Source organism: Microcaecilia unicolor, chromosome 2, assembly GCF_901765095.1.
Source record: "Microcaecilia unicolor chromosome 2, aMicUni1.1, whole genome shotgun sequence".
NCBI lineage: Eukaryota > Metazoa > Chordata > Amphibia > Gymnophiona > Siphonopidae > Microcaecilia > Microcaecilia unicolor.
This window is the reverse complement of record NC_044032.1, coordinates 643,055,542-643,070,997: the sequence shown is the minus strand read 5'-3', so window position 1 is coordinate 643,070,997 and position 15,456 is coordinate 643,055,542. Positions and strand designations below refer to the sequence as shown.

General features: G+C 43.9%; 1 protein-coding gene across 3 annotated transcripts in view; it reads right to left on the bottom strand.

Moving 5' to 3' along the window:
• SCLT1 (sodium channel and clathrin linker 1) overlaps positions 1 to 15,456 on the bottom strand; it is a 145,802-nt gene that overhangs the window by 124,255 nt on the left and 6,091 nt on the right. Inside the window, exons 1-5 of one of the 3 annotated variants that reach the window (XM_030191735.1) lie at positions 15,034 to 15,103; positions 12,956 to 13,034; positions 11,292 to 11,359; positions 4,209 to 4,261; positions 1,839 to 1,911 (exon numbers count right to left, since the gene is read on the bottom strand). In XM_030191735.1, the coding sequence (XP_030047595.1) occupies positions 1,839 to 1,911; positions 4,209 to 4,261; positions 11,292 to 11,359; positions 12,956 to 12,983 (222 nt within the window). In that variant the 5' untranslated portion in view covers positions 12,984 to 13,034; positions 15,034 to 15,103. Of the gene's footprint in view, positions 1 to 1,838; positions 1,912 to 4,208; positions 4,262 to 11,291; positions 11,360 to 12,955; positions 13,035 to 15,033; positions 15,104 to 15,456 lie in introns of those variants that run through there. The other 2 variants (XM_030191734.1, XM_030191737.1) reach the window with 2 other exon arrangements.

The following is a 15,456-nucleotide window of genomic DNA, read 5'->3' as shown; positions in this document are numbered from 1 at the left end:
GGTTAGATATAGGAGCAAAAGTCGATTGCAAACATAAAAAAAAAGTTAAAGTACTGGATTTCAAACATGCTGACTTTGGTAAAATGGGGGAGTATCTGAAGAAAATGTTATTGGGATGGGTAAGTACAGGAGAATGATCCAAGCTGAAAGCAGGTATAAATATGGCAACAGATCTTTATGCATAGAAAGTAAACAAATGCAAGAGAAAAAGGAAACCTATACATTTCTCCAAACAAGTGGCTGAAAAAATAAAGGCAAAAGAAGTGGACTTCAAGAATTACAGAACAACGCAACAAGCGGCACACAAAAATAGACTACCTGGAGGAGGAAATACGACTAGCAAAACTACGTCTAAAGATGTAAATAGAAGTGACAAGACTTTTCAGTCATGTTGGAAAAGGAGGGAAGGGAAGGGGCAGGGAAATGGGACTTGATATACCACCTTTCTGAGGTTTTTGCAACTACATTTGAAGCGGTTTACATATATTCATGTACTTATTTTGTACCAGGGGCAATGGAGGGTTAAGTGACTTGCCCAGAGTCACAGGGAGCTTCAGTGGGAATCGAACTCGGTTCCCCAGGATCAAAGTCCACTGCACTAAACACTAGGCTACTCTTCCACTCATTCCACCAATAAGAGCCAACCTCATCAGTGATGTCACACAATGGCTTGATTGCCTGATACTTGGCTCACTTCTGATATTGTGATGTCATAAGGGAAAGGGGGAAAGGGGGGGGGGCAAAGGGAAATGGGACTTGATATACCGCCTTTCTGAGATTTTTGCAACTACATTCAAAGCGGTTTACATATATTCAGGTACTTATTTTCTACCAGGGGCAATGGAGGATTAAGTGACTTGCCTAGAGTCACAAGGAGCTGCAGTGAGAATCGAACCCAATTGCCCAGAATCAGAGCCCGCTGCACTAACCACTAGGCTACTCCTCCACATTGTAAGACTGAAAGATGCTGAGACCTGCTATATGGAGAGTACTGCAGAAAACGTAGACGTTGAGGCATATTTTCAAAGTACTTAGCCTTCCAAAGTTCCATAGAAACCTATGGAACTTTGGAAGACTAAGTGCTTTGAAAATATGCCAATTTGGATTTCAGGCTCATACACAGGAGTGTGGTAGCCGTGTTAGTCCACTCTTAAGGTTATCAATAGAAATCAAACAAAATAAAACATGGAATCCTGAAAGGTAACTTTAAAACCATACAAGAACGTAAGACCTTTGAAGTCAGAATGATTGAATATTTTAACACCCAACAGAAAAGACTTAACAAGGACCTGGGGTTCCTAGCCCATTATAAACCATAAAGCTGTATGTCTCTGTTGATCACTCCACCCCTCACCTATCCATACCCATCCTGTTAGAATATCAATGATATGCTTTGATGTCCCCATGCATACCTCCGACCCACCCCCATCCTCCCACCCTGTCAGACTGTCATAGTAATGCTTGAAGGTTTTCACTTATATACACTGTCAGCTAGCACATTTGCTTATTTCCGATCTGACGAAGAAGGGCAACCTTCGAAAGCTAATCAAGAAATGTATTAAGTTATGTCCAATAAAAAAGGTATCATCTTATTTTCTTTTCCATGTTTTATTTTGTTTGATTTCTATTGATAGGCTCATACACTAATTTGTTGGGGTATTTCTAATCCCTTCATGTTGCACCTATAACAGTTGTGGATTAAGATTCTAAAAATGGCGACCGGATCTAAAAGACACCAAAAAAGTATCCCATTTACAGAATGATGATTTCTTTTTTAATCTACGTTCCAGAAAACGTATACATGGGACTACAGCATTGCTTATTATACTCTTTTGTACCTGACAGAAATGCAGCTGCTCACTAGTATCTTCCACATGACTATCATACTCTCCCACAAGAGGTGCCATTAAGCTAGAAAGAAAACACAAATAGGAAATACATCACTATATGTTGATAAGATATTTTTTTCTTTTTCAGTTTCCCAATGACGTGAAAGGTATTCATAGAAAATATAAGCTTACTGAAATATATAACAACTTACATTTCACTAGGAAACAATAACAAACCTGATATTCAAAAGGGTTTAACCAGGCAGAAGCCTCTCTTGCCTGGTTAAACCCTGTGAGCTGACCATCCGGCAATAGTCAGCAGTTCTTAGGGACATGGTTATCCATATTAAAACATGTTATTTCACTAGTCACTCATGCTGTTTTATACAATTCATTTATTTCAGAGATTTGATATACTGCTACAAGACCTTCACATAGGCCTCTACGCAGTTTACACAAGACCTAGTTACTAATAACTGGGGTTAACAGCAACATAACACGTCCTTAACAGTAACCCAAGTTGATAAACTTCCCCCTTAAATGGTTAATGCCACTGAATATGGTTAGTGCAGGGGCAGTTCAGGGGTGGACAAGGAACTTAACTGGTTAGTGGACTGAATATTTCCACTAGCCGGTTAACTGGCTAAGTAAGCAGATCGTTAGGACAGCAAGAAGGCTGTCCTAACTTTATCTGCCGAGCTAATAGGGCACTGGTCTTTATACTGGCCAGTGCCTGGTTTCCGGGTGACACCACATACCTGGTTATGCAATGACAGAGCCCGGTATTGACTATCTGGGTTAATTCAGCCTGCGGCTTAAAAACTGCTGACCGCTACAGGCTGAATATCCACCCCAACATTTATAAAGTAGAAACTAAAAATTCTGATTATGGGGCCCTTTTATTAAACCGTGCTAGAATCCAGCCTTTAGCGTGTTTTAATACGGGACTTTCGCATGCACTAAAGCCAGATTCAGTTCAGCATAATTGCAGGCTTTTAAAATAGGGGGGGGGGGGGGGGGTTCAGTCGAATGATAATATTTGAATTAGCACACGGTACCAGTAAAAGGTTAATGCAGAAGCTCTTACTGCTTACTATTTAGGAGGCAGTAATTGCTCCCATATTAACACTGCGTTAGCCAGTTAGAGCACCCTAAAACAAACATGATAACGCTTTCCCACCCACGATATAGACAAAAATAAATACTAAAAAATAACTAGCGTGTGCCGACAGGCATTTTACAGTAAAATGCTTTAATGCATTTTGCAGTAAGCCTTTTCTCCTACATTAAAAACATGCATTAGCACATAACTCGATTTTGTAAAAGGGCACCTATGGGGCTTATTTTCAAAGCACTTAAACTTACGAAGTTCCATATGAGTCTTTATTATTGACTGACCAACAACAAGCAATAAATAAAACAAATAGATAAATCTACCAATAAAACTGCACCAAAAATAACATTAACTTAAGAACAGATAGGGGGAAAGGAAGCAAAAACCTAAATAAAATAGTTAAAAACTCAAAATAAAATGTAGTTATTTAGCAAAGGTAATAAACTTTATACATGTCAATTACCAGCTGAATAATAAATGGCATGGGGGTGGTAACATGAACAGAGTGACAGCTACAACCCTGAACTCCTTGCTGGGCAGACTAGATGAGTTATTTTGGTCTATATCTACCATCATTTATTATTTTATATTACAACTACAGTTAATAATAAGAATAAGAATCATTAAAAAAAAGTCTGTTGAAAAAGCCAGGTTTTCAATAACCATCTGTAAAAACTGCAGTCTTTTCAGACATGTTTCCTTTGGAAAGAAGCTCCAGAGGGAAAGAGCCACAGAAAGTTAATCTATAGTTCACTTAGGCAGGAAGCAAAGTGATAGAGGATCTGAGCACCGAGATGGAAAGTGGATTTTTTTTTTTTTTTTTTAAAATATCTTTATTGACACCAGAAAAGAAATTTACAGTACAGTGCATTTCCTTTGTCTATTCAGTTTACATACAATATACCTCCTCGCACTTTGCTCATTCCTCCTGCGATTATCACCAGCTTAGTCATTGCTCCAGGAGAAATTGCCTGTCACTGCCTTCTCCCTGGCTTTTTCAAACATTCTTTTTTAAATAAATTTGGGCCAAAGAATATTAAAAGTTAAAGTTAAACTTTAAATTGCTTAAGAGTGCTGGAAAGCACATACAAACATAAGAACAGGAGACTCGTGTGACTAGCTCTGGAACCAAATACCTCCCTCCCCCCACAAACCAGCTCCATCTGTAGATGGTTCAGCTACTTGGCACCAAATATAAACACTTAAAAATAATCTTTTAAAATGCAGTTATCATCCTTGTGATGTTTTAGCAAAACATGGATTACCTTCTGTCTGCTAACCAAGGCAGTGATTTGTCTTCTTCTCGGAGGATACTTTCCTGTAACAGAAAAATTTGCACTTCACTGCACATTCTTCCAGTCAGTTTCATGAACTAGTTTCCTCAAACCTTACTCTGAAATGAAAATATTTCACGGTGCATAAAAGGGTAGGATCAGGGTCATGGATTTGATATACTTACTTTCTTTGGTACAACCAAAATGGTTTACATTTATTATAAGCAGGTACTTTCTCTGTCCCTAGTGGGCTCACAATCTAAGTTTTGTACCTGGAGCAATGGAGGGTCACAAGGAGCTGCAATGAGAATTGAACCCGGTTCTCCCGGTTCTCCGACCACTGCACTAACCATTAGGCTACTCCTCCACTCCTAGGCACAACAGAAAAACACAAAAAGACAGCAAAATTCTGGAACAAGCCATGGGTTAAAAGCTGTAGAATTATTTAGGATTTGCTAATGAGATGACAAGGCAGTTGTTTTTTTGGTTACATTTGTACCCTGCGCTTTCCCACTCATGGCAGGCTCAATGCGGCTTACATGGGGCAATGGAGGGTTAAGTGACTTGCCCAGAGTCACAAGGAGCTGCCTGTGCCTGAAGTGGGAATTGAACTCAGTTCCTAAGTTCCCCAGGACCAAAGTCCACCACCCTAACCACTAGGCCACTCCTCCACTGTTGCTACTATTTGAGATTCTACATGGAATGTTGCTATTCCACTAGCAGCAACATTCCATGTAGAAGCCTTTGCGGCCACATTGGTGATCTGCAAGGGCCGACTTCTACATGGAATGTTGCTAGTGGAATCGCAACATTCCATGTAGAATCTCAAATAGTAGCAACAGTGGAGGAGTGGCCTAGTGGTTAGGGTGGTGGACTTTGGTCCTGGGGAACTGAGTTCGATTCCCACTTCAGGCACAGGCAGCTCACTTAACCCTCCATTGCCCCATGTAAGCCGCATTGAGCCTGCCATGAGTGGGAAAAGCGCGGGGTACAATTGTAACAACAACAACAAAAAAAAGAGACGAATTAGTTTTGCTTTTAAGACAACTTTCTTCTTCTTACTGTGCCTTGACTATTGTCCTAATGCTTTTTAAAGAAATCCTTCAGAAAAAGTTATGAAATCATGTGTGAAAGACCTTTTTACTAATGGAGTGTTGATCAGAGGTTCTGGCAAAATGTTGTTTACCCTAATCCCTAAAAACCCCAAATTGTCACCAGCTGATAACTCAAATTATCACCCTACTGCATCCATTCCTCGACTTACTAAACTGCAGGAAACCATTGTGGCTAAACAGCTTAACCGCATATTTGGCTAAGCACTACATTCTCCCCAGTTCTCAATCAAGCTTTAAGCATAACTTCAGCACTGAAACTGTTGTCACTTTCTTATTAGCGACTTCTAGGCGTCAGATAAGGAAGGGCCACAGAATCCTGGTCATGCAGTTTGACATGCCAGCTGCATTTGATCTAGATGATCACAAAATATTACTGTCTATCGGATTTTTATGGTGTCTGTGGACCTGCTCTGGAATGGTTTACAGGCTTTCTTAAGTTTAGGACCTATAAAATCCTGAGTGGTGTAGAACGGGTAGTAGTGAATAGATTTTTCACTCTTTCAAAAAGTAGAAAGACCAGGGAACACTCAATGAAATTATATGGAAATACTTTTAAAACAAATAGGAGGAAATATTTTTTCACTCAAAGAATAGCTGAACACTGGAAACCGCTGCCAGAGGATGTGGTAACAGCAGTTAGGCCATCTTGGTTTAAAACAGGTTTAGACAAGTTCCTGGAGGAAAAGTCCATAGTCTGTTATTGAGATGGACATGGGGGAAGCCACTGCTTGCCCTGGGATTGTTAGCATGGAATATTTCTACTAACTGGGTTTCTGCCAGGTACTTGTGACCTGGATTGGCCATTGTTGGAAGCAAGATAGTGGGCTAGATGGACCACTGGTCTGACCCAGTATGGCTATTCTTATGTTCTGATGCTCATAAGCATTACCATACTGGGACTGATCAAAGGTTCATCAATCCCAGTATCCTGTTTCCAACAGTGGCCAATCCAGGTCCAAGTACCTGGCAAGATCCCAATTAAGATAGAAGTCAACCACCAAGATGGAGGAACAAAATCCACTACAAACAAAACAAGTCCAAAGGAGAAGTAGAGTTAATCACACTACTTCTCCTTTGGATAAGATCCCAAGTAAAACAGATTTTATGCTCTGATCCTAGAAATAAGCAGTGGATTTTCCTAAGTCCATCTTAATAATAGCTTATGGACTTTTCTTTTAGGAAATTGTTCAACCCATTTTTAAACCTTGCTCAGCTAATTGCTTTTACCACATTTTCTGGCAGCCAATTCCAGAGTTCAATTACACGTTGAGTGAAGAAATATTTTCTCTGATTTGTTTTAAATTTACTACTTAGTAGCTTCATTACATGCCTCCTTGCCCTTATATTTTTGGAAAGAGTAAACAAGCAATTCACATCTACCCAGTATATTGTACATTTCTATCATACCTCCCTTTAGTCATCTCTTCTCCAAGTTGAAGAGCCCTAGCCTTTCAGCCTTTCCTCACAGGGAAGTTGTCATATCCTCTTTATCATTTTCGTCACCCCTCTCTGTACCTTTTCTAATTCAGCTATATCTTTTTGGGATGCGATAACCAGAACTGCACACAATATTCAATCTTCTATTTGTTTTCTTAGCTGCTGCTGCACGTCAACCAAGCAGAGGGTTTCAACGTATCGTCAATGATGACACCTAGATCTTTTACCTGGGCAACGACTCCTAGTGTGGAACCTTGCAACATGCAGCTATAGTTTGGGTTTGGGTTCCTCTTTCCTACATGCATCACTTTGCACTTGCTCACATTAAATGGCATCTGCCATTTGGATGCCCGGACTCCTAATCTCATGAGGTCCTCTTACAAATTTTTTACAACTTTGTGCCATCAGCAAATTTAATCACCTCACTTATTATTCCCATTTCTAAATATGTTAAAAAGCAGAGGTCCCAGTACATACCTTTGAGATCAGCGGCTTGTACCGACCGGATCCTGCAGTTCCTCAGACCTTCCTCTAAGCACCCGCCATCACAAATGGAACAGTACGAGCCACAGCGTCCCTAGCATTCTGACTCCTTCAATACCACACCTCCTGACAGGCTTACCGGGACTCTGATGCAGCGCCACCGCTGCTGCCTGAAACTTTTTTTTTTTTTTTAAAGAGTCCTCAACTCCTAGGGCTAAACTGAATTAAAAAAAAAAGAAAAAATAATAAATGCAGAGGGCCCTGGGGAGGGGGGGGGGGGGAGGCAGGGAGGGAGAAGGGGAGACAAGAAGAGACTCTTTGAGGCTACTGTCGGCTTAGCCACCAGAACAAAAACTTTTAAGGCCCTTCTTCAAATCCTGCTGACCAACCTATACAGTTTGCTGGAGGCAGAGAAATACTGACAAGTTCCAGGCTGCAACACTCCTTATAGCAAAGATGTTACTGTAAAGTTCAGATTAACATAGTAACATAGTAGATGACGGCAGAAAAAGACCTGCACGGTCTATCCAGTCTGTCCAACAAGATACTCATATGTGCTACTTTTTGTGTATACCTTACCTTGATTTGTATCTGTCATTTTCAGGGCACAGACCGTATAAGTCTGCCCATCACTATCCCCGCCTCCCAACCAGCCCCGCCTCCCACCACCGGCTCTGCCACCCAATCTCGGCTAAGCTTCCGAGGATCCATTCCCTCGGAACAGGATTCCTTTATGTTTATCCCACGCATGTTTGAATTCCGTTACCGTTTTCCTCTCCACCACCTCCCGTGGGAGAGCATTCCAAGCATCCACCACTTTCTCCGTGAAAAAATACTTCCTGACATTTTTCTTGAGTCTGCCCCCCTTCAATCTCATATCATGCCCTCTAGTTCTACCGCCTTCCCATCTCCGGAAAAGGTTCGTTTGCGGATTAATACCTTTCAGACATTTGAACGTCTGTATCATATCACCCCTGTTTCTCCTTTCCTCCAGGGTATACATGTTCAGGTCCGCAAGTCTCTCCTCATACGTCTTGTAACGCAAATCACATACCATTCTCGTAGCTTTTCTTTGCACCGCTTCAATTCTTTTTACATCCTTAGCAAGATACGGCCTCCAGAACTGAACACAGTACTCCAGGTGGGGCCTCACCAACGACTTATACAGGGGCATTAAAACCTCTTTTCTTCTGCTGGTCACTCCCCTCTCTATACAGCCTAGCAACCTTCTACTTACGGCCACCACCTTGTCACACTGTTTCGTCGCCTTCAGATCCTCAGATACTATCACCCCAAGATCTCTCTCTCCGTCGGTACCTATCAGACTCTCACCGACTAACACATATGTCTCCCGTGGATTTCTACTCCCTAAGTGCATCGCTTTGCATTTCTTCGCATTGAATTTTAATTGCCAAACCTTAGACCATTCTTCTAGCTTCTGCAAATCCTTTTTCATGTTTTCCACTCCCTCCCGGGTGTCCACTCTATTACAAATCTTAGTATCATCCGCAAAAAGGCAAACTTTACCTTCTAACCCTTCAGCAATGTCACTCACAAATATATTGAACAGAATCGGTCCCAGCACCGATCCCTAAGACACTCCACTACTCACCTTTCCCTCCTCTGAGCGAATTCCATTTACCACCACCCTCTGGCGTCTGTCTGTCAACCAGTTTCTAATCCAGTTCACCACTTGAGGTCCTATCTTCAGCCCGTCCAGTTTGTTCAAGAGCCTCCTGTGGGGAACTGTGTCAAAAGCTTTGCTGAAATCTAGGTAGATTACGTCTATAGCACATCCCTGATTTAATTCTCCAGTCACCCAGTCAAAGAATTAAATGAGATTCGTTTGGCACGATTGCCCTTTGGTAAAACCATGTTGTCTCGGATCTTGCAACTTATTGGCTTCTAGGAAATTCACTATCCTTTCCTTCAGCATGGCTTCCATTACTTTTCCAATAACCGAAGTGAGGCTTACCGGCCTGTAGTTTCCAGCTTCTTCCCTATCCCCACTTTTGTGAAGAGGGACCACATCCGCCGTTCTCCAATCCCACGGAACCTCTCCCGTTTCCAATGATTTATTAAACAAATCTTTAAGAGGACCCGCAAGAACCTCTCTGAGCTCCTTTAATATCCTGGGGTGGATCCCGTCCGGTCCCACGGCTTTGTCCACCTTTAGCTTTTCAAGTTGTTTATACACACTCTCTTTTGTGAACGGTGCTATATCTACTCCATTTTCATTTGTACTTTTGCCAGTCCACCGCGGTCCTTCTCCAGGATTTTCTTCTGTGAAAACAGAACATGTATCTATTTAGCAAATTTGCTTTTTCTTCATCTTTATCTACACAGCGGTTCGCAGCGTCTTTCAGTCTCACAATTCCCTTGTCTTCCTCCTTTCACTAATATACCTGAAGAAATTTTTGTCACCCCTCCTTACATTTCTAGCCATTTTTCTTGCGCATGCGCTTTCGCCAGACGTATCTCTCTCTTGGCTTCTTTCAGTTTCCTCCGGTATTCCTCTCCGTGTTCGGCTTCTTGAGTTTTTGTGTATTTCAGGAACGCCAACTCTTTAGCCTTTATTTTCTCGGCCACTTGCTGGGAGAACCATATCGGTTTCCTTTTTCTCTTGCTTTTATTTACTCTCCTTACATAAATGCTTGTGGCTTTTGCCATCTGTTGGTAGGGTCATATAATCCACTGGTCTAGACTGGTGTAGCAGGATGGAAAGGAATTAAGATTTACACTATGCCTTCTAACCACACTGTACACTTGTTTCTGAAGCGGTAAGTGAGAGGCAGTCACCTCAAGGCTGGAATGTCTGGCTGCAAACTGTAGTCCCTCAACCTGTATGACCGCTTTCAAAGAGGAGCAAGGAGAAGAACAGGAAAGTCACCTTCTCCCTCCCACATAATGCAAAGAACACAGTGGGTATTGTTTGCTTTTATACTTTTTTCAGCAATAGTTTTGATTGCAGAGAGATAAAGCCATCAAACATATAAACGGCGAGTGACCGTACTCACCGCAAATGCGCAGTAGAGACCTTCTCTGCCCCGCCTCCACGTCAATACATGATGACGGGGGGAGGGGGGCGGGACAGAGAGGGAAACTGCGAGGGAGGGAGGGAACCGCTGACGTCGCTACCGCTGCCCCCCCCCAAGGTAGCCGCTACCGCCCCCCCCCCCCCCGGAGTCGCCACCGCCCCCCCTTCACCCGGCCCGGGCCCTCTCTTCGTTATTCAACTTACAGCAGCGCCGAAACAGCAGCAAGCAGCTCAGCTTCAGCTCCCGTCGGCCTTCCTTCCCTGCCTGTGCCCCGCCCTCGCCGACGTGACGTCACACGAGGGCGAGGCACAGGCAGTGAAGGAAGGCCAACGGGAGCTGCTGCTTGCTGCTGTTTTGGCGCTGCTGTAAGTTGAATAACGAAGAGAGGGCCTGGGCCGGGTGAAGGGGAGGCGGGGGCGACTCCGGGGTGGGGGGGCGGTAGCGGCTACCTTGGGGGGGGGGGACATGGGAGGTCTCAGAAGGAGGGGGGGCCTTGGAGCTGGGAGGGCTGGACTGAAGGGGGCCTTCCAGCTGGCTGGGAAGAAGGCAGGGGGCCTTGGAACTGGGAGGGAAACTGCGCGGAAGGGGAGGGAGGGAACCGCTGACGTCGCTGCCGCCCCCCCCGGAGTCGCCACCACCCCCCTTCACCCGGCCCGGGCCCTCTCTTCGTTATTCAACTTACAGCAGCGCCGAAACAGCAGCAAGCAGCTCAGCTTCAGCTCCCGTCGGCCTTCCTTCCCTGCCTGTGCCCCGCCCTCGCCGACGTGACGTCACACGAGGGCGAGGCACAGGCAGTGAAGGAAGGCCAACGGGAGCTGCTGCTTGCTGCTGTTTTGCCGCTGCTGTAAGTTGAATAACGAAGAGAGGGCCCGGGCCGGGTGAAGGGGGGGAGGGAGGGGGAAGGAAAACCCCAATACCAGCCCGTTTTTACGGGCTCAACTGCTAGTCTTTTTATATATCAAAAGTATTTAAAAAAATAGCAAATTAATTTATGAACATACCTGCTCAGTAGGCATCCTGGAGAAGCTCTCAGGTTGGACCTGTCTGATTGTTTCACGTAATTTCTTGACTAAAATAGATAAGAAAAAAATGAGGGTATCTGATTTTAATTTAATTACACATGTGGTTCATGCATCACATGCCAAAATTATCTACATTATTATTATTATGGACCAAGTAGATGCTACATGCCTATGCTCTATGACTCTCTTCCAAATATAGTGGCTTCCAAGAAATGGTGTTGAGAATGACTTGAATGTAAAGGTCCTTAACTGACCATGGGTGGGCATTACCCTTTAATAAGAAGGGAACTATGTGCCTCTGCCTTCAACAGCCAGTCTTTATGCCTGTATATTTGGGGGGGGGGGGGGGGGAGGAGGAGGCATGGCCTTTTTTTTTTTAAATAATGGAAATGTATCAACTGGCCAGTGTAAAACTAGAACCACGAAGGTATGTAGGGAAATAAAACAGCTTTGCCCTAGGTATGAGCTTGTCACTTGATGAACAACAACCTTGTATCTGGATACAGCTGTTTATTCAAGAATAAAATGACAGGATGCTTAATATGTACTGGGACTCAGACAAAGTAAGTGCCAGGATCAACCTAACAGACAACACTCTGACAGCAGGTAATAGGGGGAACCCTACCCCCAGTTAGCTATCTGGACATCAGCACTGAGTATCTATGATGCCCAGATAACTTTCGGGACCACCCTGGCACTAACCAGATAGAGACACACTGGTCAGTGGCACTATCCGGTTACGTTCCACTGAATATTAGCAGTTGGGTTGACATGCATAATTTAACAGATCAGGAATGGATCCTCAGAAGCTTAGCTGAGATTGGGAGGCGGGGCTGGTGTTTGGGTGGTGGGGCTAGTTCTGGGCAAGACTTCTACGGTCTGTGTCCTGAAAATGGCAGATACAAATCAAGGTAAGGTATACACAAGAAGTAGCACATATGATTTTATCTTGTTGGGCAGACTAGATGGACCGTGCAGGTCTTTTTCTGCCGTCATCTACTATGTTACTATGTATGTAACCTCTCCTGCTTGGTTAAATTTATTTTATTTTTGTTACATTTGTACCCCGCGCTTTCCCACTCATGGCAGGCTCAATGCGGCTTACATGGGGCAATGGAGGGTTAAGTGACTTGCCCAGAGTCACAAGGAGCTGCCTGTGCCGGGAATCGAACTCAGTTCCCCAGGAAAGTCCACCACCCTAACCACTAGGCCATTCCTCCACTGTTGCTACTATTTGAGATTCTACATGGAATCTTGCTATTCCAACATTCCATGTAGAAGTCGGCCCTTGCAGATCACCAATGTGGCCACGCAGGCTTCTGCTTTTGTGAGTCTGACGTCCTGCACGTAAATGTTGCTAGTGGAATAGAAACATTCTATGTAGAATCTCCAATAGTATCTATTTTATTTTTGTTACATTTGTACCCTGTGCTTTCCCACTCATAGCAGGCTCAATGCGGCTTACATGGGGCAATGGAGGGTTAAGTGACTTAGAGTCACAAGGAGTTGCCTGTGCCTGAAGTGGGAATTGAACTCAGTTCCTCAGGACCAAAGTCCACCACCCTAACCACTAGGCCACTCCTCCACTTGTTTTGAATATTGGGCCTTTAATTATCGCCACACTTTAAATGCTTGCTCTTTACCTTGAGTATCTACTTCCAACGTCGCCATTTTGTAACCCAACACTTTAAGTGATCTTCTAAAAATCTTGGTGCACAAAACCTGTTAGGGGAAAGAACAATTAAAATTTGCCCTTCTTTTTATAGCTAGTACAGTGCTATACTGTCAGACCCATATTTATTTATTTATTTTATATCATTTATACCCCACATTTTCCCACCACTGGCAGGCTCAATGTGGCTTACAACATTTAGGAAACATACAGTAAAGTACAATAAAGTGAAAGGGAAATGGATGGCGTAAATTTACAGGGGCAAGATAAAGTAATTGAGTTCACAAAATCTTGATAGGATTTGTAATCCAGGAATCACGGATGCAGGACTGGATCTTTAGGGTAAGCTTGCCCAAATAAGTAGGTCTTGAGAAACTTCCTGAAAGATGATCCTGAACCGTCTTTACTGATTTAGGCATTCCACATATAGTAACATAGTAGATGACGGCAGAAAAAGACCTGCACGGTCCATCCAGTCTGCCCAACAAGATGAACTCATGTGTATACCTTACCTTGATTTGTACCTGTCTTTTTCAGGGCACAGACTGTATAAGTCTGCCCAGCACTATTCCCTCCTCCCAACCACCAGCCCCGCCTCCCACCACCGGCTCTGGCACAGACCGTATAAGTCTGCCCAGCACTATTCCCTCCTCCCAACCACCAGCCCCGCCTCCCACCACCGGCTCTGGCACAGACCGTATAAGTCTGCCCAGCACTATTCCCCACCTCCCAACCACCAGACCCGCCTCCCACCACCGGATCTGGCACAGACCGTATAAGTCTGCCCACCACTATCTTCGGCTCCCAACCACCAACCCCTCTTCCCCCCACCAGCTCCGCCACCCAATTTCAGCTAAGCTTCTGACGATCCATGCCTTCTGCACAGGATTCATATGGATGCTGTTAATAAAATTCCCAAGACGACAAGATGTAAGATTCAAGAACTTTATTGGTGAGTAATCACACAGACCCAATGTGGTCACGTTTTGCCTAAACAGGCTGCATCAGGGGGTCAACGGACATTAAACATCAGATCGATCATAATCTCCATTTCCGTGAAGTGCTGGAAACACCAACATATGCGGACTGTGAAAGAATGGTTCAAAAAATTGCTGGTACTCTGCACAACATGGATGCAGCTATAATTCAACTTGATAGAGAATATAGAGCTTTGGGGTCACCAAAAATCATAAACCCAGAGATACTGTGGCTTGCTTTAGCAACCAGTAGGTGAAACCAAACATGAACACCACCGAACAAAACAACAAGAGGAAATCAGACCGAACACATAGACAACTACACCAACATTAAACACGACACGTACATCCCGATACAAATAGGTTACATAAATACGAGATCAGGAGTAAATACGACACTACTATTTAGAGACTGGACAGACAAGGAACTACTACTCATAATTGAAACATGGCTAGTGTGGAGGGAGGGAGGGCTAGAGAAAAATAAATATGGACGGTATCTGTACAGGGTGGGGGGGCTGCAAGATGGATGATGTGTGGGTGCAGGGAAAGGAGTCTGGGAATAAAGACGGCTGGCTGTGGGTGCAAAAATATTGTTTAAAGAAACTTGCAGAATTTTCCAAATTTTATTGTGCAGAAGTTCATATTTTTTGGCGCAAGTACATTATGAACCTTGACATGATAGCAACCCCCATCCTGTTGGGATCAAAAGAAACAAAAAGCTGCACGGACTTGTCTGTAGGACCTAGTCCGCTCCAAATAAAAGGCCAATGCTCACTTGCAGTCCAAGGTGTACAGTGTAGTTTTCTCAGGGTTGGCATGAGACTTGGGAAAGAATGTTGGTAGAACAGTCGATTGGTACAGATGGAACTCCAACACCACCTTAGGCAGGAACTTAAGGTACATGTGGAGAACTACTCTTGTGATCAAATTTAGTGTAAGGTGGATCCGCTACTAGAGCCTGAAGCTCACTGACCCTGCGAGCTGCAGTAACAGCCACCAAAAACAATACCTTACAGGTCAAGTACTTCAAATGACAGGAATCGAGTGGCCCAAAAGGAGCTTTCATCACCTGGTTGAGCACAACGTTAAGGTCCCATGATACAGGTGGAGGTTTACTAGGGGGCTTTATCAAAAGCAAATCTTTCATGAAGCAAACAACTAGAGGCTGTCCAGAGATGGGCTTATCCTCTGCACACTGATGGTAAGCACCAATTGCACTGAGGTGAACTCTTACAGAGTTGGTCTTGAGACCAGACTCGGAGAGGTGTAGAAGGTATTCAAGCAGAGTCTGTGAAGGGCAAGCAAAGGGATCGAGGGCCTTGCCCTCACACCAGACGGCAAACCTCCTCTATTTGAAAGAATAACACCTCTTAGTGGAATCTTTCCTGGAAGCCAGCAAGACCTTGGAAACACCCTCATGGAGATGCAAGGAAATAAATTCTAAGCTCTCAACATCCAGGCTTTGAGGGACAGAGACTGGAGGTTGGGATGC